General features: G+C 41.4%; 1 protein-coding gene across 2 annotated transcripts in view; it reads left to right on the forward strand.

Moving 5' to 3' along the window:
* CDKAL1 (CDK5 regulatory subunit associated protein 1 like 1) overlaps positions 1-26493 on the forward strand; it is a 648436-nt gene that overhangs the window by 13695 nt on the left and 608248 nt on the right. For both annotated transcript variants that reach the window (XM_026660497.1, XM_026660489.1), the window contains 2 exons: positions 515-681; positions 5491-5603. In XM_026660497.1, coding sequence (XP_026516282.1) covers positions 515-681; positions 5491-5603 — 280 coding nt within the window. The remainder of the gene's footprint in view (positions 1-514; positions 682-5490; positions 5604-26493) is intronic.

Here is a 26493-nt window from a genome sequence, read left to right on the forward strand (position 1 = left end):
GGGAAATTGTTTGTTTTGATATGCATGATAAACTCCTCAGTTTGGCATTTCAAACTTAGATATATGTGGAGGAAGAAAAATGTAAAAGTCATCATCTACTCTTTCTGCTGTCCGAAATAACTAAGTTTCATTTTGTTTATAATAGGTTATTTCCCTAGTACTACAATAGTAGGTTATTTTTCCTAGTATTTTCCTGATTCTACTTTCAGATGCCTAGTGCATCTTATTGTGTTAACTTAGTCCCATTCTTCAAACTCTATCTCACCTGAGAATAGTTCCTTTGACGTAATTGGAATTATTTCACTAAGCAAGAGTTTGCAGGATCAGGTCATTAGCTTGTATATGTCTTACACAATAGTGGATTTTGAGGTGCACAGTGAGTTCATATATATCTTTAACTATTGCATGTTTTTCTAGAAACGTTAGCAGACTTTTCTTCATAAAGTTCACATGATCAACACTAATATCTGACAATAGAATCTGATTTTGTATTTAAATATTTCTGTTCTTGAAGATGCCTGCTCCTTGTGATTCACTGCTTGAAGATATTGAGGATATTGTGTCAGCACAAGATGTGAAACCACATGACCGACAGTTTGCACGAAAGAATGTTGTTCCTAAAGTGCGAAAACGCAGTTCACAAAAAAATGTTCAGGCAGATGATGATCCACCAAGTGATAGGTAAGTTCTTCTTTCAAAAAAACCCTAGTATGTACACACTTCCAGTTTTTTAAAATAAAATGGAATGTGGCATTGCCCCATAGCTTTTAAGTTGTCGTCAGATTTGGTTGTAATAAAAACTTTGCTGCTTTTGTTAAGCACACTGATAATTTGGGGCTCGAGTTTCAAAAATACTCAGTACTCCTTATTGTGGCCTAATTGCTAAAAAGCTCAGAATTCCCACTGAAATGCCTGAATGAAGTGACCAGATTTACAAAATTGCCCAGCACTTTGTATTATTTTCAGAGACAGTTACTGGATACTGAGAAGTTTTGACAATTTGGACTTTTAATTTAGGATGCCTAAATGGGAGCTGAGCTCTTGAAAATCTAGCTCTTGGATTCTAGTGTCTTTGTGGGGCTTAGGGGTGGGGAAGTAGAATTTAAAATGTTAAAAGTGGTGACAGTTTACTGTTGAGTCTTTCAGATTACCTATTCAGTAATGGAAATAACTGACTGTTAAATGGCATGGAAGAGTATCAGCATCAGATAACATAAAACTGATATTCTGTAGAAAAAATGTTGGAAAGCTTGATGCATCTATGCATCCTCTTCCAAGAATAAAAAGAGAGAGTAGAAGTGGATCTTTGCATTAGAGCATCCCTTCAAAGTAAATTTGAACTTGAATGTACGTTTTTAGAATGCGCTAAAAAGACTTCAAGATATTAGATCTGCCCCCTAGTCCCACTGCCAATTTTTGTGGTTATACATACATTTCTTATTTTGTTTTTCTTTTCCCTGTTACTACCTTGTGAAGCCCACGCAAATGATAGAAACTGAACATATGCAAAGCGCTATCAAATCCACTAAGTAAACAAGAAAGCAATCCATTTCCAGTCTTTAATTATTTAATCCTGGAATTCTCAGGAAACACCATTTTGGCTTTATGCTTTATAGTCTACTAGAGATCTGAATTTCATAAGCATAATAGCATTTTTTTAATCATTAAGTCTGTAGAGTTAGCCCCTTTCAAAGATAGATAATATGTTCTTGATATGATGGAATCAGTGTATTTGTTGCTGTATCAAGGATCTTTAGTAGTTCTCTCTCTGTTGGCCACTCACCATTACTGTGTGGTTTTCAGTGGTTTTTACTCTGGTAATTTATGTCCCTACAAAGGATGACCTTTTTGGAGCTTTATGTCTGGGATCTAGCCAGGGATGTTTAAGGACTACACGTGTGTGTTTGCTTTAATCCTAGGCCTTGTGTACACTACAAAGTTTTGTCAGGAAAAGCTGCCTTTTGCCTACAAAACAGTGGAAGTATACTCTCTACAAAGTTACTTTTGGCTGCAAAACTCTGCTGTTTTGCCAACAAAATAAAACCACCTCGATGAGAGGCATAAAGCTTTTTGCAGCAAAGTTAAAGCTACAAGGTGTCAGTGTAGAGACACTACTGTTTGTTTGGTTGACATAACTGACTTCCACCAGTATCCCACAATGCCTGCCCTGACTGCTCTGCTCAGTGTTTTGATCTCTGCTGCCCTGCAGGCATGTGTCCCTCTCCTTTCAAAGGTCCTGGAAGTATCTGACAGCTGAGCATGCTGCTCTGTTCTGGGAACAAAGAGCAAATCATTAACTGTGGAATGCTCCTGTTCTCCCCTGCACTAGGAACACAGTGGTAGGCAGACTTTTGCTGTGGGGAATGGGGGGGGGGGGGCAGATTGCTGTGCTGCTTTGATATTCCTCAGCATGGAGAGCTCACAGAGCTGCTCAGAATGCCGCTCCCAGCAGCTGAGGAGTCTGTGGGAGAACTCAGAGGGTATCAGGAACCATAGGCAGGCAGGCAGAGTGGGCTGCTTCTGCCAGGAGGGTAGGGAGAGACTGCTGTGCGGAGCATATCCGGGGCTGATGTGTGTGGGGGGTGTCCCCTTCCCCCTGCCTCAGGATAGGTTGGTCAGCCTGTCGTCTCCCTCTCCCTCCCCCCCACTTCAGTTGAAAAGCAGCTGACAATCTACTAGGATGCCCATGGAATAATGGGATTGAGAAACCTGCATCATGTGATGCTGCAACTGCCCCATGAGGCATTGCAAACCCTTTCCAAAGCATCCTGCAGCTAGTTGCACAATAGGGGCTGGTCTACACTAGGAGGGGGGGAGTCGATCTAAGATACGCAACTTCAGCTACGAGAATAGTGTAGCTGAAGTCGATGTATCTTAGATCGATTTACCACAGGTCCTCACAGCGCGGGATCGACGGCCACGGCTCCCCCTCGACTCTGCTTCCGCCTCTCGCTCTGGTGGAGTACCGGAGTCGACGGGGAGCACGTTCGGGGATCGATTTATCGCGTCTAGACGAGACACGATAAATCGATCCCCGATAGATAACTACCCGCCGATCCGGCGGGTAGTGAAGACGTACCCTAAGAAAGCTACCACAGTGCACTGCTCTCTGTATTGATGCAAGAGCTGCTAGTGTGGATGCACTCTGCCGACACAAGGAGCATAGTGTGGACATGCAACAGCGGTTTTAATTAAAGCGGCATAACTGTTGCTGACAAAACTTTGTAGTATAGACAAGGCCCTACAAATTTTCTGCAAACAGGCATGATTCTTATCCATTGGTCATTCTTGACTACTCAGTGTCTCTTAGGACCTGTCTACGCTTACAGTGCTGTAGTGGTGCAGCTGCAGCGCTTAGTGAAGACACTACCTATGGGAGAGCTTCTCCCATCAGTGTAGGTACTCCACCTCCGCAAGAGGTGTTAACTATGTTGATGGGAGAAGCCCACCCTCCTGAATGATGTATAGTATTGCCTTGGAGTTACGAACACCTTGGGAATGGAGGTTGTTTGTAACTGAAATGTTCATAACTCTGAACAAAACGTTATGGTGGTTCTTTCAAAAATTTAAAACTGAACATTGACTTAATACAGCTCTAAAATTTTACTATGCAGAAGAAAAATGCTGCTTTTAACCATCTTAATTTAAATGAAACAAGCACAGAAACAATTTCCTTACCTTATAACATTTTTTTAAAACTTTCCCTCTATTTTTTTAGTAGTTTTCGTTCAACACAATACAGTACTGTATTTGCTTTTTTACTTTTTTTGTCTCTGCTTCCTGATTGCATACTTCTGGTTCCAAATGAGATGTGTGGTTGACCGGTCAGTTCATAACTCTGGTGTTTGTAACTTTGATGGTCTACTATAGTTATACCGATGTAAATTCGTAGTGTAAGCCAAGCCTTGAGATTTCCGTTCTATTCTTCTAGTGGGCTCTTTTGTATCATGGCTGTACCTCTGGAGCAACCAAATTATAAATCTTCAAATAAGCTGGCATGTCCTCTACTACAGTGGTACAAATCTGCCACAATAATACTTTTGTAGCTCAGAAAGGTTGGGGTACAGAGCTTTTCATCCCTATCTCACTGGTCTGGATTAGTAGTGATGTCTGATAGGTGGCCTTTGTGGAGTGAGTTGAAGGCACATAGGTGAGGCAGCATGAGGAGCTTGAAATTTAGCTGTACCCAATGGTGAGCTGGAGCCAGTTTGCGGGAACCGGTTGTTAAATTTAGAAGCCCTTTTAGAACCGGTTGTCCCGCGCGGGACATTTAAATTTAACAACTGGTAAAGCTCCGGCAGCTCTCCGCCCCGCCCCCGGACCCAGCTCACTTCCGCCTCCTCCCCTGAACGCTCCACCCCTCTTCTCCTCCCCCTCCCCTGCTTCCCGCGAATCACCTGTTCGCGCGGGAAGCCAGGGGGGCTGAGAAGCAAACGGCAGCTTCGCGCAGGTGAGCTGGGGCGGGGGGGGGGGGGCATGAAGAGGGTTCCAGTGAGGCGCAGCCCGGCCAAGTGGCCCCGGCCCCAGCCCTGGCCGACTTGCTCCTGCTCTGGCCCCGGCCGACCTGCCCCGGCCCAGCGGCCCCAGCCCAGCGGCTCTGGCTCCGGCCGAGCAGCTCCAGCCGACCTGCCCCGGCTGAGTGGCGCGCCTGTAGCGTCGCCAGCCATCTCCAGGCAGCGTGGTAAGGGAGCAGAGAGGGAGTGATCGTGGGGGGGTGGATAGGGGTCAGGGCGGTCAGAGGGCAGGGAACAGGGGGATTGAATGGGGGGGAAGGGTCCCGGGGGGCAGTCAGGAAGGAGCAGGGGTTGGATGGGGCGGTGGGAGGCAGTCAGGGGCGGGGGTTCCAGGAGCAGTCAGGGGACAGAGGAAAGGGGTGGTTGGATGGGGCAAGGGTCCCGGGGGGCCATCAGGAATGAGAGGAGGGGTTGGATGGGGCAGCCGGGGGCAGTCAGGGGACAGGGAAGGGGTGGATGGGGCAGGTGTCCGGGGGGGGGGGCGTCAGGGGGGGGGGGGGGTGGGAGGGGGCAGGGGGGGGGCGGACAACGACCCCCTCGTGGGATGAGGAGGAGGGAACCGGTTGTTAAGATTTAGGCAGCTCATCACTGGCTGTATCTGTTTCATGGATAGATGACTTATTTTTAGTCCTGTCAATCTGGTACTGTGTATGAACATTGAAATCTCTATCTTAAAAAAAAACCCAACTTTTTTTTTTTGGTTTTTGATTCCATATAGCTACAGAGTATAGTCTTCTTTTTCCATATACCCTCTCTATTTTGAAGATATCATTTCTTTCTTACCTTCCCCCCCCCCCCCCCCCCATTAAAATACTGAATCTTTTCTTCCTTCTCCACCTCATTGAGGTTGGGTGGAGTCATTTAACATTCCAATGTATAGGGACCAAAACCTTTTGTTCCTGAGTGCCTGAAATGACTTCATGTTTTATTTTGTTTTTATCTCTAACTTGCTTTCCTGATTCTGTTCATTCAACAGCATTATTCCCGGTGCACAAAAAATCTGGATACGCACATGGGGATGTTCTCATAATAATTCAGATGGAGAATATATGGCTGGACAGTTGGCTTCTTATGGGTACAGAATTACAGGTAATGATCTCAGTCAAGCTACTTGCAGGTTTTTTGCTGATTTGTTTAAATATTTAGATTGAACCAGTCTAGTCTTTTTAAATTAGATTTTACTACACCCCCTTTAATCTCAGCATGTTAGCAGGCTTGTTTGGCATTAGTAAACTGTATTTGGAAGTCCATTCAGTGATGTGAGCCATATTTGTGGGCCTCATAGAATTGTAGGACAGCAAGGGACTGGAAGAGGTCATCTAGTCCAGTCCCCTGCATCTTTTGAGGCAGTTCTAATCTATTATGTCAGATTGCTGTTTGTATGTGATGAGTCCTTTTAAGTTAAAATAGATTTTGGTGCAGATCCAGTAGTTAATTTTTAAATCTCAATGTCTTGGGGATTTTTAAATCTCTACTTTAGTTAAAACCTGAACCAAATCTTATGTCAGTAAAATTCTGTGTTTTTCTTATATAACTACAAGCAAATTCATTTTCTGTAGTCTTCAGATATATTAAAAAAAAAATTTGAGATTTTATATGACAGATTTTAACCTGAACTTTTAAACCTGCTTTTTGAGGATGGATTTTACAGTAGAAACACTAAAAAATCTTAACTGCCTGTTGAGTTTTAGGAGACCTGTAGACTGCATATTATTTTTAATGCAACTGAGATCTAATTGGCCAAAGAAAGGTTTGGTGTGCTCAGCAGCAACTGGGGACACTAATTTGAAGCCTGTCTTTTTTCTTTATGGACTGGCAGATTCTGGTCATGGTACAGAAGCAGCACACTTGTCCTTAGGGGCAAGAACACCATGTGTTATAAAATAGTGATCCCTCCTGACAATTTAAGTATGGCATTGATAGGACCCAAAAGGAGAGTTCTGTTCATTACCCTCCCCTGGAAAAAAATGGTGATCACTGATGGGAAGAAAAGAGAGAGAGAGAGAGAGACTTTTCCTCTGACCAAATGAAATGGTAGTTCAGAAAGTGAATGGCTTCAGAACAATTATGATTGGCTTATAGGGTAACATCTAACAGATAACATCAAATTCTACGATAATCGTGTGGGTTTGATTTAATTCCAGTGGCTTCTGTTAGAGTAAGGTTGTTTTTTTGTTTTTTGTTTTGTTTGTTTTTATTATCTTTGTTAAGCAGAACCTAACCATTGGTCTAAACATAAGGAAATGTACTGTCATTGGAACACATGGGTGAGGAGTGACCTGGAGGGAATGTCTTTTGTCACATAACGACTTGTCTGTCAGACTTTGGAGCAGAGTTGACCGTCTTTGATGGGGCACCATGTCAAGCTCTTTATTTCTGGAGGGGTAACTTGTGATACGTAAGGGTTGGGGCAGGATCCTCTGGATTCCAAGGGATATAAGACCCTACCTACTCTTGCTTCCTCTCTGAACAGGACTGTTTTTAAAGTTCTCATCTGTTTGCCCTTCTCTCCTTTGCCACAAACAAGCAGTACAACATGCCTAATGCAGTGCTGAAAAGATCACTTAAGAAAACTGAAAATATCTGTAACATATTGAAATTAAAACCATAGCTCTTAACTAGTCAAAGTTCAGAATGAAGGACATAATGCAAAATAATAGCCAATGAGTTAAATTTTCATAAACACAGTTCCCCAGGTGATTGCTTCAGCATATATCTGGATACTTTAAAGCATTTACGCCTAAGGTTAGGTGCTCAGATACTACAGTAATGTGTGATATAAAAACCTATATACAATAGAGTAGGAGCATGTCTTAATGGATGTTAAATGATGCGTGAACTCTCCCCACTCTGCAGTAGGCTCTGCCTACACTCAGATTTGAAACTGTTAGTGACTTAGCGAAGACTATTCAAACATAGTTCTAGTTAGGAAGATACTAATGTTTTCCCTACCTTTCGTAGATTGAGACTTTTTTTGCAAAACTGAGTTAAATCTTGTTTACATAGGCTGTACAGTGTTTCCCATCTAGCCAATGTGAAGTGGATCCAATTGTTCAAAAATGTGATTTAGCTCAGACAGAGCCTGGGTTGTTCATTGTTGTCATGAATCTGCACTCCAAGGAAAGTGTGTGCAGTTTTGGAGTGTTGGAGAGATATATTGGGCAGTAAGAGGTGTCCATCATTATATTTTCTAGTGTACGTTGTATGGATTGGATTAAAGAACATATCTCACAAACAATATATGCTTCATGTAGCACCAAGCTCTAACTAGCCATTGGAGATTGGTGCCAGCTGATTCCAGGGCCTACTGTTAGAGGCAGATCTGGACAAAAATATTTTTAAATGTGCTCTAAAAGTGGCCACATTTAAAACATTTTTGACAAAATGTATTTTTATCAAAATATGCTGTTTTGTGAAAGCTGGGAAGGTTTCTGGGGTCCAGGGCAGACTCTGGTCATTTCTGACAAGCGAAAGAGCGAGAGATGTGAAAACAGTCATTTCGAGACAACTTCATTTCATGGAAATGTTTGAAAGGGGTGTGTGTGCGCGCGCGTGTGTGTGTGTGTGTGTGGTTAAAAACAAATGTCAAAACCTCAAAAGTTGTTGCAAAATGGAATTGTTCTCCTGCCTGTTTGAGGACTCAAATGTATTTCCAGTGAGCAAATTCCTGAATAGAGGACCTGCTACAATAAATACCTTGCTTCCAATTTCCTTGAGCTTTAATGTGGGTAAGACAGTCTGTATTCTCAAGATGCAATAATATGCTGTACTGAATTGTGGAATATATCACCTATCCTGTTGTCAGGGCCAGCTCCAGGCACCAGTGAAGGAAACAGGTGCTTGAGGCGGCCAATGGAAAGGGGCGGCATGTCCGGGAACTCGGCGGCGGGTCCCTCAGTCCCTGGGAGCGAAGGACCCGCCGCTGAATTGCCACAGAAGAATGAAGCGGTGCGATTGAGCTGCCGCAGAAGTGCCGCCGATCGGCTCCCCCCCCCCCCCCCCCCCCCACTTCGCCGCCTGGGACGGCAAAAAAGCTGGAGCCAGCCCTGCCTGTTGTAACCACCTAACCAGTCCTGTCATTCTAAAATTAGGGTAAATGGCAATTCTGCTACTCTGCATGCAGTAATTGAGTGCACTCTATTTTATTTGCTAATTGATCATATTGTTTTTGTTTTAAAATTTTGTCAAATATTAAAAAGTCTGCAAACAAAAGTTTCTGAAATTTAACTCTGACTTTAAAACTCTCAGTTGATTCTTGGATTATATGTGAAATCATGAAATCAGCAAAATCAAAAATTGCCATAGAATTCATTGTAATGATCTTTTAAATTGCAAGACCCATTAAGAGTGACATATTGGAATACCACAGTAGTTTCATCATGGAAAATGTTTAGCTATCTGGAGGTAAGGGGTTATTTTTGGCACACAGTGTGCTAATAAAATTGACAGACTTTGCAAGAGAACATTTGGCTTTTACATACATCCTTGATTCAGGGTAAAAAAAAAAAAAAGCTTTGTGGGGAAGTCCTAAGTATTTGCACTGGGATCTTAGTGGGCCCCATGACTGAGTGGCTCAAAAATTCCTCTGGTTACAATACAGTTCATTTATTAGACATGCAGGCTCTGGTTATGTGAGGGGCATGAAATTGAGTCAAGGTTGCCAATACATATTTGAAAGATAGCTGCTCCAGATGTCTTTAATTATAAAAGATTTTATTCTTTTGTGGTCATCCCTAGCAACCCGACTTCAAGGGAAGGTGAAGGTATGTGAACCTACAGTGGGGAAAACCACTACAATGCATTTGATGCCTTTGCTCATAGGGAGCATGCCATGGGATTGCTTTCCAGTACAGGACAAATGGAACTTAAGTATTATGGGTCGCTCCTCTGCTCAGTTTCCTTTGAAATAGTCAGATGGAGATTTCAAAGGAACAAGATTTTGTGCCCTCATCTAATTTGTTATCAAGCCTCTGCTTTCTGATGCCATTGGGGAATAACTGTATTTGCACTTTTTAATGGAAAGAGTAAATCCTGGTTGTTTATGCTTGGGATATTGGTAGATTGAGTGGTAAACATGTTAAAAATGAAGTGGGAGAAATTCCTTTTTGCCTGAAATGTTTCAGGCCAGAAGTGAATTTTTTTAAGAAGTTTGAAATGCCAAGCTGCATTTGTCATAAAGCCATGAAGATATAACTTGCGGGACTATTTTGGGAAGTCAGGGCTTAAAGGCATTGTTTAAAACTTCTCTAACACTTAATACCTCCCTGAGAACTAGTGCATAGACCTTTTATGTAATTATTTGTAGAGCTAGTTTTCAAATTGAATTCGCAAACTGATTGGTTCTGCGCCTTTTTCTACAGTGATTGATAGAATTTGCATTAACCTTGTGTATAACTGAATGCCAGCAAATTTGGGAACAGACTCAGTTTTCCACAACTGTCCAATTATAGTATATACCACACTTCGGCCCTACTGTTAGAGACATTTTCTGCCATCCTGGAGGAAAGTTCTAGACAGCTTTGTGTTAATGATTCCACTTAATGGAATTGCAGAGGTGATGGAATAAAAGTGCCTTCCCGGAAATGAAATCTGAGCTCCCTCACTCCACCCTCAGTTTTTGCTTTTACATGACAGAAGCAGGTAATCTTAATTTCTGCCATCCCTCATCTCCAAAGAATCACAAGGAAAAATTTTTACAAAGAGGAAGAGAGAAAAGCCTCATAAGAATGACAGATGCATATATTTGATGGCCCTCCACCCTTTTGTTTGCAGTAATGTAGGAGGCAACAGCTGTCTCAGACAATTTGTTCTGCTCCAGCCGCCTCACCACCAAGTTTTTGATCCTAGCAGGCAAAGTGAGCTTTTAGCTACAGGCAATCCTGCTGCTTACCTTCAGGGCAGAATTCATCATTTGCTCAGTTCTCAAGCTGGGACATATTCTTATTTACAATGGGAACTAGACAAGCTTTGGATTTTTATCATAGCTACTCCCCATACTCCTATCCCCATTTTTTTTGTGTTATAACAAAAAAATCGTTGCTTTTGTAAATCAGGAGAATGTATTCCCTTGCTTTAAGTGACTCTGGACATGGGTGAGTCTGCCTGGTGCTTAACAACTGCCTTTTTGAAGCCTATCTTAACTGGACCTATATCTTTCTCTGTTCTATATTACTTTCATAGTTGAAGTTTCTGAGACTTTGGAAGCAGGCCTGCGGGACTGAAAAATCTCACAAGCACATTATCCTCATTGACAGTTGGGTAATGCTTGTAAATCCAGGTATGCACACCTGTTTGGGGTTAATTCTTTTTTAGTAGCAGAACTCCATCAGTCTGTTCCATACTCTAATGCTTGTGCACCACGCTACATTCTGGCAGTGCTGGCATTCTCAGATTACAGTATAATGGCTTCGAAGTGACACATGGTTCACAGGTCAATCCATATTCTAAGCACCTTGCTTCCTCATCTGAAAGTTGTGCATGCAGAGGGTTAGGCCATTTGTAATTGAACCTGTGGGACTGCACCAGTATAATCTGCCAAGGTGAAATGTGTCTATGATAGCTGTCCTCTTCTGGGTGGTGTTCTGCTCTTATCCATGCAGAGCATGTTAATCAGCCATTGCAGTTGGGCCTGTCTCACAGTTCCCAGCATGGCACCCTTAAGCAGTGGTTTAGGAATGATTTTTGAAAAGCCTGTGGGAAAACAGGCCAATTCCCATAACTCCCAGGCCATTGCTCAGGCATATCCTCAAAATGAAGGCCTGGATTTTCTCAGACTGTTTTCACTTGGAGAGCCTGAAACCCAATCACCAAATGTTTTAAAAAAACAGGAGTACTTGTGGCACCTTAGAGACTAACAAATTTATTAGAGCATAAGCTTTCGTGGGCTACAGCCCACTTCTTCGGATGCATATCAAATGTTTTAAGTGATCCAAGAGAAATAGAGGAGCGTTACTGGAATTTGTGCTATAACTTGATAACCGTTCCATTTGCTATTTAAAGATGAAGTTCACAAGGTGCCACTCGATGTTTAATATGCAGTTACAGATTAATGGAATGGAGTTCTTGAGACCTGTGGTGAGCAGCAGTAGCTATAGAACTTTTGAATCAGGAAGGACTCTTTTTATTAACTCTTTGGGGAACTGGCCCTGAAATTGCAGTGACAGGAGGGGAGGAGAGCTCTACTGTGAAGAAAGAGATGGTTACACTTTACTCTGGAAACTGGCTAACCTGGATAGTTCGTGGTTAGTTGTGTACCAGGTGGGTGTTGGGAAGGAGTAGGTACTTTTGTGTATGGTAGTACAATGATTGTTTTAGGGGCTTGTGATCAAGGTAACAGGTGCAGGAGATGATTGAGAGTTTTAAACAGTTGGCCTCTTTGAGCTGTACTGAATCTATAGATTCAACCCATGCACCTGTTCTGTGCTTGCATCATTAAGCCTATGAAGCAAACCTTAGTGGATAATTGTGTCTAGTTCCCAAATATTTACAAAAGTTGACCTGGCAAAGTGTGTGATGCTGGCAAAGTCGTGTGATGCTATGATTTTTTTAGGAGCAGGTACAAGTGGCATTATCTTCCCACCCAACAACTCCTTAATTTAATGGTGTGTGTGTCTCCACGATAATTCTCCATGACTACTATGCATCAATGAGTATTCATACAAATCTGGAAATGTGTTCTGTCAGCCCCTGCAAAACCAACCCAATCAGTACACAAAACAATAAAAAGCCACACATCTTGGGTAAAGGTTCCCCAGTTTCTGAAGATCGACTCTTCCTAAACTGTGTGTGTCTGCTGTATCAAGAGTGAGAGACTTTCTTGAAGAGGTTGTGGGTTCCTGGCATGGCCTCTATTGTCATCCTGGTTCTTGCCTAATTCCTTCACTTCTGACTAGCCCATGCTTGTGGAACTCATGTCTTGATTCCTCACTAGCCACGTGTCTTCGTGTTTGTACAGTAGTGTCCATATCTGTAAATATGGTAATATTTAAAAATATACTTTTCAAAATTGATATTTCATGCAACCCTAGTTTAAGTGCTGGCAATTAGTAATTATAAAATTGAAATCTTATTTTACAAATAAGCACATTGCAATTGGTTTTGAAGCACATTGCAATTGGTTGTTGGGTGTAGTGTGCGGATTCTGGATGGTGTTGGTGGCCTGTGATATAGAGGAGGTCAGACTAGATGATCTGGCGGTCCCTTCTGGTTTTGAACTCTAATTATTATAGGGATATGTACTGTATCTCTGGCAGCCAACAGGTGGCAGTATTGGATAACTAATCTACAATACTTTGTGTGTCTATGTATCAGCTGTGTATGACTTGATCAGCTTGGCTGCACAATTTAGTAGGGTCAGGTTTTAATCACTTGAAATTGGATTAGTTGAAAATTTTGAATAAAAATTTTAATGCTTGTTATCAGAGTAGTAACAATCTAAATTTTTTGTGTTTGAGTTTCTGGATGATCAAATTAAAAAACTTATTTGCACAAAATTAATTTGGGCTTAATTTAAATTGACAGTAACAAACTTAGTTCCTCCATTTAGAAACCTTTCCCCACTTGATTTTTACTGATTTAGGGGGAAAATATGTTAATGTTTGGTTTGAAATATTCCTGCAGGACTGTGGACATATTTCTTTTATAACTAACCCTGCAGGTCTTTTTAATTATGAAAGGATTTGAAGTTTTTAAAAAGCTCTTAAATAGATGTGTGTGTAAAGTGTTTTAACCATTTTAATAGTGTCTATAGTCGTAAAGTATTTACAATTGTAGAAATTGCTGAAATGCAGCTACCTGGTGTGGTGGAAATTAACAGCTGTTTGGCAGTACACAATTGCTTAGGACATGAGTGAAAGAACCCATATCTTAATATTGCAAAGGGAGGTGGTGTTTAGATGGAGGAAATAATTGTCTCAGTATTTTGGGTAGGTTCTTTTTACTGCAGAAAGTACCATAGGTTCTTGAGTTAGATGGTCAGGATCATGGTTTTATGATTCACTCCAGTAAATTCCATACAGCAGGGGTTCTCAAACTTCATTGCACTGCAACCCCCTTCTGACAACAAAAATTACTACACAACCCCAGCAGGTGGGACCTGAGCCTGCCCAAGCCCCACCATCCCGGGTGGCGGGGGTGGAACCCCAAGGGCTTCAGCTCCTGGCACGGGGCCTGTAGCCTGAGCCCCACCGCCCATGGCTGAAGCTAAAACCTGAGCCTCACTGCCCAGGACCAAAGCCCCTGGGACTTCAGCTTTCAGCTTCGGCACTGGGCCCCAGCAAGTTGTAACCCACAGTTTGAGAACTGCCATACACCCATATTGGAGCTTTGGTTTAGTACTGATTCAACAAGAATGCTGCCACCTACTGAATTACCAGCACCATTTCCCTCATCTTTTTGGGTTTTCCTTGGAGGGACCCCATCCGAGAGCTGACTAGTTCTGATGCTGCTTAGCTTGTGAGGAATGAATACTGAAGTTAGGTCTTGGACAAATCCACTTTCTCTGGGGCTGTTAGGCTTATCTTGCCTTTCAGCAGGTAGTTTTCCTTTAAATAAAAAATCTATATACAGTAACTCCTCACTTAAAGTCGTCCCGGTTAACGTTGTTACGTTGCTGATCAATTAGGGAATATGCTCATTTAAAGTTGGACAATGCTCCCTTCTAACGTCGTTTAGCAGCTGCCTGCTTTGTCCACTGCTTGCAGGAAGAGCAGCCTGTTGCAGGTAGTTGGTGGGGGCTTGGAACCAGGGTGGACCGGCAGCCCCCCTATCAGCTCCCCGTTCCCCTAAGTTCCCTGTGCTGCAACTGCCCAGCAGGCTACCAGTTGCAGCTGTCCCTCCCACCACTGCCATGTACTGCTCCTGCCCTCTGCCTTGGAGCTGCTCCCAGAGACTCATGCTTGCTGTGCAGAAGGGAGGTGGGGGGGCTAATGTCAGGTGTCCCCTCCCGCTTCTGCACCCCGCTTACCCCTTCTCCATTTAGAGCAGGGAGAGGACATGGAGGGAGAGAGACAGAGAGAGCTTGGGGCAGCAGCTGCTGTCTCAACGTCCTGATCCACTTAAAAAGACAATGCACTTAAGAGTGGGTCAGCTTACTTAAAGGGGCAGTGTGCATTTCTCTGTCTCTCCCACACACAAAGTATGTGTCTGTCTCTGTCTGCTATGCTGTCTCCCCTGCCTCATGTTCATGCTGCCTTGATGAGAGGCTACATTAACAACAATGTGTTAACCCTTGAGGGCTCAGCCGAGTGCTAGTTAATTATTTAGCAGCAAGGCATTCCCTGGGAAATATCCCACCCTCTTACGTCACCGAGACCTCAACCAAGCTTCACAATCACCATAGCTGTGAACAGTATTAAATTGTTTGTTTAAAATGTATACTGTGTGTATATCTATATAATATATAGTTTTTTGTCTGGTGAAAATTTTTCCCCTGGAACCTAACCCCCCCTATTTACATTAATTCTTATGGGGAAATTGGATTCGCTTAAAATCGTTTTGCTTAAAGTCTCATTTTTCAGGAACATAACTACAACCTTAAGTGAGGAGTTACTGTAGTTCAGTGGTTCCCAAACTTCAACAACCTGTGAACCCCTTTCACTAAAATGTCAAGTCTCGCGAACCCCCTCCTAAAAATGAATATTTCCAGGGATTTTCTCCTTTATCTGAGTATAAATTATAAAAGCAGTGATCTGGGAAATATAAAATTTGTTTTTATGACATGCATATTACACACTATTTATTATTTATTATTATTTATCATTACAGTATTTTTATTACATTATGAAAATGGCGACACTCTTCCAATATCTCACTTTTGTAGCTTGTATCACTTTGAATAAGCCTGTTATAAGACAAGGCTCCTATGTTTCATCAAGGAGTATCAGATGTGAAACATCATGAAGGTATTTAAGAAGCCAACTCAAAGAGTTCCTCCTACACAAGCATTCAGGTCTTGAGCAGTCCAGGCAAACAATTCACATTACAACAAAGCTTAAACTTGTTCTTCATAATAATTAAAAAAAAAAAAAAAACAATACTAGCTGCCTATTTAATTTTAAAAACAGCAAAAAATATCCACCTCCCTTTCCGTTTCTTATAAGGAGTCTTGAAGTTTAAATCTCCTCAGTGTGATAGATATGCTTGCTTTGATCTGCTTAGCTCGTGGAAGTCCAGTGGCTCCAGGCTGCTGGCCCCATGCTGCCCAGGGTCCCTAGGGACAGCTCTGTCCGCCATTAGGGAATTTTTTTCCGAGAACCCCCTGTAACATTTCACGAACCCCCAGGGGTTCACGAACCCCAGTTTGGGAACCACTGCTGTAGTTGCACAGAATCTTGCACATGTGAAGGGAACAGGAACTGATACAATGTTGTATTTTTGAATTTGTAGAAGACTGTTTGAAAGAGCAGAGAGGTGCATACTGTCCAAGGCCCTAGTGCAAACTTGGAGCACTAAGCCACTCTGGAGCTGGAGGGGAAGGAACTCAAGTGGCAGCTGAGCCATTCTGAGTCAGCTATTCCAGCCATAGCTGGAATAAACTCCTGTGCTACTTGTATCCGCCCCCACATGTGATGGAATAACCAGTGGATTTGCAATCCTTCCATAACTCCCTGCTAAAAGCAATGCTCAAGAGCCCATTTTGAAAGCTTATAGATAGATAGTGCACCTCTGCACAATAGAAATAGAAGCCCACTTGTTCTGCTATGATAGCCTTCCACTGCTGCAGAGATAGGAACAGCATTTGCTCCAAAGAGATGTGAAATGTATTTGTTCATTTCAGTGAGTTTTTTTTTTTTTTTTTTTTAACACCAAAGCTCTGTCTGTCTGTCTGTCTGTCTGTTTTACCCATTGTAACTTACATAGCTGGAATGTTCAGGATGCTTCATCCATCTCCCTCCTCGTACCCCAGATCCAGTGCTCATTTCAGATACTGGTGGCAAGTAGCATAAATATTGTGGTTAGTGAATGACTGGACAACTTGTCAAATGGTGATTAAGGACTACAGTTGTCTTATCAAATACAGTCCATGCTTGTTTGGAGGCTTACCTCTAGTAGTAAGCTTCTGTGGAAAATGCACATCTGTGAATCTTTTTAGCATTTATATGCTACCATTTGGAGCCATTATTAAATGTTACAGCTGAAGTGGAGGCTTCCACTTTAAGTGGAAGATGCTAACATTTGTTTTGTATGTCAAAGCTCTGGCATTGAAATCTGCTTAGAGAGGGAAACTAAACAGCAACTTCGTCTTGGATGACTATAAATAGGCTTTGACATAATCCAGCCAAAACTGATTTGCTGTTGATTGGTAAAATACATGGGTGTATAGAGAAGTGATCTTCTTTGGCTTGCAGTTTAATGGAAGACAGATCACTTGGCTGTTGATTTTATTAGGAATTTTGGACCTTGAACTTCATTGGTCAGACTTTAGGGACAAAAGCGTGCATATTATAGTTGTTTGCCACACTGATTTCCTAATTGACTTTTGAAATGCTGCTGCTTGTTTATTGGCTGGCATTATTCTGTTTGTGTTCTTTGTTGGGGGTTGAAAAATCCACTTGCCCCCACTGAATGTAGAGATATTAAACTGTTAGTTTGTACAGAACTTAAGCTTCCAATTTTTTTAAATAGAGGTTTTAGTCTTTCTGGTTGCAAAGATAAAGGGACCCTGTCAATTTTTTTTTAATCTTCTAACTTAAAAAAAAAAAAAAATCCGATTTGAGACAGTCACCGTGATAGGTCCTGAACATTTTACAATATTCCTTTACATTATTTATAAGAGTTTTCTGGTCCCCTGTAGTTAAAAGGATCTTTTCCGTAAGGGAGAAACAGGGGAAAGCTTGAAACTTACTTTACACAACACTGTCAAATACAAAAAGAAAACAAAGTGGAAATCTAGGCAAATATTTTTTAACTAACTTCTTTCAGTTATAATTATTTTAGATGTTACTTATTAACTATGGAAGGTAAGCTGTATTCAGATAGAAATATAAATTTGCAAGTTGACTTTGGACCTATAAGTCAGTGTAAAAGTATTGTCTTCCTGAGTTGGCATACACCTCCGGTGCCTGTGCTATTGGCTGCTCCTACTTTAACAAAGCAGAAGCAGGCTGAAATTAATAAGACCTGTGGCCAGTTTCACTTACACTATTTGTAGCCCTGGGTAGCAGGTTAAACCATCACGAAGCACGTCAACTTGACAATGCTCTTGCTGCCTAGGGAAGGTCTGAGGAGCAGAGGCAGAAAGTGGAGTTATTCATGGGGGAAGAGGTCACCAATAGAAGAGTTTTGGAGGAGGGAGTTAAAATAGCAGAGCTCACTCCCCCCTCTCAGCTGCTGGATGTAGGGGATGGCAGCCCCTCCATATTCATCTCATCTGCCTCGGTCTACTGGGTGTAGTTCTGCTAATGCAAGGGTGGGGAACCTTTTTTCTATCAAGTGCCATTGACTCTCAGAAAAAATCAGTCGTGTGCCACACGCAGCACCCTGGGTGAGGGCGGAGAAGAGGCGCAGAGGCTCGTTCCCCTGGCGCAGAAAAGAGAGGTTCGGGTGTGGGAGGGGGTGAGGTCTCCGGCTGGGGGTGCAGGCTCTGGGGTGAGGCTGAGGATGATGGGTTTGGGGACAGGAGGGGGCCCTGGGCTCGGGCCAAGGGATTTGGAGTGCAGGAGCAGGCTCAGGGCTAGGGGAGGGGGTTGGCGTGCGGGCTCCGCACTGCTCCCGGAAGTGGCCGCCATGTCTGGCCCCTAGGCGGAGGGGCCAGAGGGCTTTGCATAGTGTGCGCTGCCTGCAGCCATAGGCATCACACCTGCAGCTCCCATTGGCTGCAGTTCCCAGCCAATGGGAGCTGCAGAGCTGGCGCTGGGGACTGAGGAAGCGCTCAGAACTTCCCTGATCGCCCCTGCACCTAGGGGCCGCAGGGACATGCCGGTCACTTCCGGGAGCTGGAGCTGACACTAGCTTCCTCCCGCAGCGGGGTGAGCCAGCGCTCATGACTCCAGCCCTGCGGGGGGGGTGGGGGTGCTGAGGCGTGCCGCAGGCCGGATGAAATGAAGCAGTGGGCTGGATCGGGCCCGCGGGCTGAAGATTCCTGACCCCTGTGCTAGTGGGTAATAGGTGGATTTTTCGAGTGCCATTTCTTATACTGTATATGCAGTACACATTTGAAGTCTTTAGACTTAGGTATCAAGACAGACTAAGACTAGATTTAATTACACTACTGAATTAACTCTGTATTGTGCTTAGTCTTTCATGCTGAGGTTAAACAGTGTTTAAAATTGAGTGTGTTAACAATGAGCTTAGTGCTGTCTAAATACAGACACTGTCTATGCAAGAGAGCATACAGTATTGATTTTTCTTCTGTGGCGCCATAGCTGATGTGTAAACTGTGTTTCACTCTTTGCATTCATAACTTGAACAACATTGATACAGTAAAAATTAAATGTGCACTAATACCTTTAACTAGCCAATTTCAACGTGTATGACACCCAGAACTATGCAGTGTAGTTGCAGCCATGTATTAGAAGGACAAGGTGGCTGAGGTAATATCTTTTATTGGACAAACTTCTGTTGATGAGAGAGACAAGTTTTTGAGCGATACAGAGCTCTTCAGGTTTGGGAAAGGAACTTCCAGCATCACAGCAAAATGCAAGATGGAACAGATTGTGTAGAATAGGTAGTTAGAACCATATTGTAAGGGACCATTCAAGGTAGAGTAGCCTGTTAATACCTCTGACTTTTACTTACTGTCTCAGCAAGGGGCTAATGAAGCATAAATGACAGCGATACTAAGAACAGCCTTTCAGTTTCTTGACTTAAATCTTTTAATCCCTGTCTACCCTAAATTTTTTCAGCAATTCTTCTGCTGCTAGTTTGACACTGGTGCTTATGTGGTAGAGGCAGTAATGTCTTATTATGTGGTAAAAAGGCCTGTGCCCTATTTACAATGGTGCTTTCACCGTTGCCAATGTAGATTAAGGGTAGGAGAACTGCAGATGAGTTTGTGTGGACTCAGCCTATGCATGAAAACCTTAAGATACAATTGTAGAATCTTTAGTCTTTTGAGTATTTACTCATGCCAGTAGTCCTATTGACTTAATTGGGATTACTCATGTGAGTAAAAGTTGCAGAATTGGGTCATTAATGTTTAACATGACACGTTTATTATTTTTTGTATTAATTTGAAAGGAGTAGCTGGGCAGTCCTATGAATTGCCAAAAGATGGCACTGTTTAACCATGCTTACACCAAATATACTGTTTAAAGGATATTTTTCTTGAAGTCTGCTTAAATACGTTAACATTTAATGTTAAAAAAATAAATTTTAGTAGATTTAATTTTGTCACATAACAGATCACACTACAAATGGCCTTGTGGCTCAGGGACTAATTTTTGCTTTCTTTGGGTTCAGAATTTCAAAGGCAACACCTATTATGTGGAAGTAAGATTCTGCTGAGTTTCCCCACACAATTAATAAAACAGAAGCATTTCTATACATTACGCTTGTGTAAATATTCTGAAAAATATTGTTGCTTTCTTAAAAATAACTGAGCTATTGTTAGTTTAAATATAGCCACCAAGAAAACAAACCAATGATTAATGTAGAATGTCTTCCGAGAGTAGAGAGATTTGTATGACCTTGCTTAGTTACTGATCCCTGTCGATGTGTTTTCATGCTTGTATCTTGACACCTTATTTTTAAAGCCTGGATAAACACTTAAATTGCAGTAGCTGCTGCATTTTTGTTTTTTCTTTATAGAACTATATATTAAGATGCGGAGAGCATGATGGCTGCCCTGCGTTACGTGCAAACTCAATAATTGTTCATTCATGAAAAAGATGATATCCAAATAAAGCTTACTGGTGTTAAGACGTTAGCAACGCAATTCAGCTAGGGCTTTGTGTCCAATCAGAGTGGCATAAGTTTTTTTCCATAATGATCAGCGTTAGCTAGTGGTTTTTCACTGGCGTACTAGAAGTAGAAAGTACTAAACAATTCTGTTTTACAAACCATAATGGTTTGGTGTCTTTTACCATTTTTTGGCAAGGCAGATTTTCATAATTCCCAGGTACGTACATTGTGAAATTTGCATCTCTTAAGGATATGGTTTCTTCCAGCCAAGAGAGGAAGAAAAAGCTGTTGAGCTGCAGCTGCTGCTATTTTTACTTTTAAAAATACTCTCTAAAGGGACTATGTATTGCAAAGATGGAGTTTATACATTTTTGTTTCCAGAATGCATGATTTTGGTGGGCATGTTTGAATGTTTTGGCATTGTTCAATATATTTTACTTGCTTGCGGGAAGATCTCTGCTGCTGCCAAATTTATTTTCTTTCTTACTGTAACGTGTACATGTATTTGTGTAACTGTGTATCAGACATTCATGTTTTCCTTATTCAAATGCTGCTTGTTTGCATAGCTTTGTTCATATCTGTAATAGTGTGTATATGAATGAAGTTGGACTCCAGGGGACTCACCACCTAGGCACTAATTGAAATGGCTTAAAGGTAACTAAATGCTGTCTCCTGAAAGATAGCTAGCATGTGTTTAAAATTTTGAATCTCTACTTCGAGCTCCAGGTAATACCCCTTTGGAATGAAGAGAAAAAAGAGTTTAACACAGCATTTGATTTTCAGCAACTTAAAGTCGGTGGCAGTTGTACAGGGTGTTTTCATATAGGAAGGTGGATGGGAATTTACTCTTTCTAAAGAGGGCTCAGTCATTTACTGTAAATAAAATAACAATTGCTGCCTGGATCTCTCCGATGTAGAGGACAATAAAGAAAACTTTCTCTGTATTGAAGAACTACTTTTGCAGTGTTTACCAGTAAGAAACACAAAATGGGTGTATAGCAATAAATGATTTAAGGCATGGAATTACGTTGGGCTAAATTCATCTTTGTTACTTTACCCTTGATGGCAAAGGCAAGAGGTACAAATATGTGAATTATGTACTAAAATTAAGGAAACTTACTATTTAAAATCTCATTATTTACCTCTCTAAATCATAGGCTGAGGATACAGGACACTTTCATAACTACTGATATAGCCAGAAATCCTGATCCCCACACATGAAGATCCAGTGAGTCTTCAAGCTTCAGTTTAAAATTTAAAAGAATTGATTTAATGCAGCATTCTTTTTTTTTGCTTTGCTTTTACAGGTTTTCACAGCCTTTGTGTCTGAAACAGTAAGGCAGCTTCTAGGACATTAATAACCTGTAGCTGATTCAAGTTAAGAACGATTTTTTTTCATGGCGTATCTGGATTTGTACAGTTTTACAGGAAAATGGTTTAGTGTCCGGAATTGCATCTTTCCTTTGGACTGGTTTGCCAGTTTTTATCCATTCTTGGTCTACAACGCTGGTTACCAAACTACAGAAATGGTGGGAGACCTGCAGGAGAACAATCCATAGATGGGTCAACTTCTTTTTCGAGGGGAAAAAACTGTGCTTTAAGAAACATTAGTGATTAAAGGATTTCCTTTCTCTTTGGTGTGCCTGTATAATGCTAATGGGACTTTAAGGGGAGGAGAATGGACTTCAGTACTGCAAATATTTAAAAAGAAAACACTTCAATAAGAAAAAATGTTAAATTATCTGCTCACACGGACCGAGATTGGGTTTGTTTTTTAAATATCGTAAGACATTGAAAAGTTCATGCTAACTAGCAACATCTAGTATTGCTTGTCTATCTTCTTTCAGTTTGCATTTCATTAGTGTTTGCTGCACAAAAATGTGAGATCATCACAGTAATGGGAACCGGAAAAAGGAACATACATTCATTGTCTTACTAAACATATGCACAAAAAAAGGAGGTTTTAAACATAAGCCTTTTGTTTAAAATCTTAATAGAAACTGAAAGATTTTCTTAACATTTTGCAGTTAATACAGTTTGGCTTTCTAAAAACAAGCACATCTAACAAGTAAGTTCAGTTATTTAACTCTTACTTCAGACCCCAAGGACTCTTACTTCAGACCCCAGGGACTGAATCCTATCTGTCAGGAGAATTCTTTCTATTGCTTAAAGCTTGGAACTGTTTAGCCTCTCTCGAACATCCAGGGAGTGTTAATTTCAGAAGCATGTTTCCTGTGGTAGTTGGTATCAAGTTGGACTCTGTCACTTTATAGTTACGGTACTGTTTCCTTCTTGTTGAAAATGGCCATAGTCTGTATAAACTTTCAGCAACATTGGTTCAACCCACCATAATTTCACTAAACAGATTCCCAAAATGAGAGAGAGAGTTTTTTCAGAAACATAACAGATACAAAATGGGATTTTCTGTTTATACAATTGCTACTTCAATGCAAAGTGTCTTTCACAAGCTACAACGAACATTCTCCTCAATCCTCACAATACATCAGTAGGGTATATACTGATTTCACTCTTCAGCAGTGGTCTAGGACACTGTTTCCCAAATTTTGTCATAATCATCCCTTAAACATGAGAATATCATCTCTTAAAATTAGATTCGGGAATAAACAGTATAGTGCCTTCTTTGGCAAAGGCAACTAAATGCATTATAAACAAGGGAGAGCAGTCTGCTGTTTTTTGCCTAGGTCATTGACCACTTTGGTTCAGTAAATGAGGGGCCATCTACAGAGTATTGAATATTCACTACTAAACTAGACGTTCAGTTTCTAAAACCATAAACATAAATTTCTTTGTTACCCTGCTTTTCTTGAACTTGTTTGAGTCCTCCCTAAGTTAATTAGCCTTGCAGTTGTTGGGTTTTTAGTGGTTAATGGTGAGCACATAAGATATATTTTTAAAGAATGTATACAATTAATGTCTTACGTATTTAAGATCAGGCTAGCTCAACAGTGTTTGTGTTTACCCTACGAGGTATCAGTTGACCTTTCGAGTCTGTACCTGTATTGCTTTGTTGCCTGTAGTTGGACTTTTTGGGAGGTCTTAAGGTGGCAAAACATTTATTTAGAATTAGTTCATTGACAGCACTGTTCTTTTTTACATTTGTAAGGAATCCTTCTCATCATGGACTATACCATAAAGCCACTCTGACTCTCAGCTATATTATAGCACATTAAAACACTTCCTTTCCAGCATGTGCTACAATGAGAAGAGAAGGACACTTAAACCTTTGGATACCCAGAACCACAAAGCAGGTATATTGTTCTTTGTTGGTTTCATACATATATATAATTTGCTGCTGGTTCCTCCAGGTACCTCATCCTGTGCAATAACCCTCTAGTCAACTGCTGTTGCAGCATGCTGCCTATGTTTGGAGAGACATAGCTTTAGTGGGATCCCATAGTGCTACCTGCAGACTGACTGACATTTTTTCCTAAAAGGAAACACAACGAGGATTATGGGAAGCCCAAAAGGGCGTGCTGCCAGTTTCTTGTTTCCTGTCTCCAGCGTGTTAGTGCTATATGGTGGTGGTGGTCTTAAGGTGCTTCTATGTCTGACTGTGGATGCTCTGTCATTGCTCAGTGTCACATTTAAATGTACCAGTGATGTCACAGTCCACATGTACCTGCTTTTTGTGTCTTGTTTTAATGATAAAATCTGTTACTCTCCTAAAAATTACATACTGCACAGACTGTAAATGACACTTGCATACTTCAGGAAATATATTGATTTGGCATTGCACTTGGGAAACAGAGAAAACAGTTTATAATAAAACTTTGGTGGATATGAGGTACAGACAAAACACCATTATTGCTCTCTGATTTCTCACTAGTTTCACAAAGGAGAGACTTAAATATGGACCGAAGTGCTTTTTTATCAAATAAGCTAAGATCCTACTTTATTCCCAAAAGGTGCTCATCTAACAAATTAAATATTCATTAAAATAATTTTTAGTGTTGAAGTTTTGTTGCGCACACACTCTGCATTGGGAAGTAGATATCTGTCCTGTCTCATTCATAATGAAATGAAGCTACATTTATATTACTGTTGTAGTGAGAGTGAGAAAAACCACAAATCAAATCTAAAGAAAACAAAATATTCAAAAATAATTTTCTCTTTTGCTTGTACTTGTCAAAACCAGTTCCTTCTGCAAGAATTGATAACCTGACAAACATCTAAAGCTGAGTAGGGAGTTACATTTCTTGTGCTATCCAAATGATTGGTGATACCATCAACCGTTGCAGGAGAAATGTAGAAGCTTAAATTCAGATCCCAGCTGGTGGTCCTTTTTTTTTTTTTTTCTTTTTTTTCCCCCCTTCTTCTTCTAAGTCTTACTTTAAATTTATAATTCAAAAGCTGAACATGTGGTGATTATTTAATATATGCAATGGCACTGCTAATTTTGTTTTGGTAACTTATGCATCTGCAGATCTTCCCTGAAAATGTGTTGTTAGATTTGCAGTTAACTGGAGAAGAAATGGATGAGATGGTTTTACAAGAGGGTGGGGACGGCACTGGTGATCTCACATTTCCTGCAGGCCATTGTGGAGTGCCATATTAACTTGGTCTTACCCCAGTGATCAGAAATACACTGAAAAAGGTCTAGGGTACTTGCTACTGGATGGGACTGCATGTGGGGGAGGGGTGGGCCATTCTCTTAAGTTCACATAGTGACTGTACTGGGGCTTCTTGTGAGTAAAGAGGAATGGATGAACTCTGGAGCAGGGAGAGAAGTCTTTAAAGATAGTCACTCTACATTCTTCTCTTCATGGATAGCTCTTGAGCTTGCTGCTGCCTCACTGCTCTCTCTAGATGAGTTCAGTGCATCTAAGGGGATGATATTAAAGAGATCCATTGCCATCTCTCTGCTGACAGTAATAGAATGGCCCACTACTCTGTTTCCTCCCATTCTCTATTCTGTCACTCTTCATATAAGGAGCTAACAGTTTCGTTTCAGTGTCTTCACTGTGGATATGCTGAACTCAGCTGTGGGTCACAATAGAGGGGCAACAGCAACCTTGAAGCCACTGTTAAAAAGAGTGGTGGTGTAATAGTTTCTCTTACAGGCTGTCCTCTCTGTTCCAGAGAGCTGTCTATTTCCTCTTCACTCCAGCAGCCCTAGCAAATAACCACTTGGGTGCGATGAACCTGAACACTGATCACAACTCCTAGCACCAGCAGGGAGGAGGAACAATACTTAATAAGCGTTCTATCTTATGTTTTAGGACGTTACTGATTTCTGGTGCTCTCCCATTGTTTTGCAAAGAATATGACAACACTACACGGACGCTTGATGATTCAAAAACTACACTGATCTTTACTGGGGTTCTGTCTATTATAGATAATTTGTAAGGTTCTGTCTTTTTTTTTTTTTCTTTCAAAAAAAATAATAAAGGAAACATTTCCCGCATTAATAAGGACTGAATAGATTTCTTATAATAAGTGCTGACTTTTGGCCAATTTTTGAGGTTAGTGTATTGTCAGGCGCTCTAATTATGAATAAATCCTATTTGGATACTGGCTGCTTGGTGAACTGTATGTTAAACCCCTTTTTGTCCCTCTTGATGCCATCTCTCAGGTGACAGACCTGGCTTTCTGCACCTCTGGAGGGAACCCTGTGCTCCAGCCACTCTTACACAGTATCTGGCACCTGTAAGCCTTTTTTTCCCCCTGGGACCTGTGACGACAACTGATTTAAAATGACTTGAAAACAGCATATTTAAAACAAAGTAGCATTTAATTGCCAAAGGGAACACAGCATTGAGGGAAATATTTTAACACAGCAGAGTCCTATATATATATATTTTTTTTCTTTACCTTACCTAAGCTTTTCTATCTAGCACAGGTAAGTCCAGTTTATTCCCATCTCTGGGTTGTCAGAGCCATTCTGCTTGCTGCAGTCCCTGTCTATTCCGCTTGGTCTACACTAGAAAATTAACTCTGCTTATATGTCACTTTTGAGGTGTGAAAAATCCATGTTGTTGAGCAGCGCGGTTAAGTGACCTAACCCCCAGTGGGTGCTAACTCCCTGGACAGTGCTAGGTCAACATAAGAATTCTGTCAACCTAGTTATCTCCTCTTTGGGAGGTGGATTACCTACACTGATGGGAGGGGTGAGGCAGCT

This window comes from Terrapene carolina, unplaced genomic scaffold (assembly GCF_002925995.2).
Source record: "Terrapene carolina triunguis isolate 2854851 unplaced genomic scaffold, T_m_triunguis-2.0 Scaffold58, whole genome shotgun sequence".
Classification (NCBI taxonomy): domain Eukaryota; kingdom Metazoa; phylum Chordata; order Testudines; family Emydidae; genus Terrapene; species Terrapene triunguis.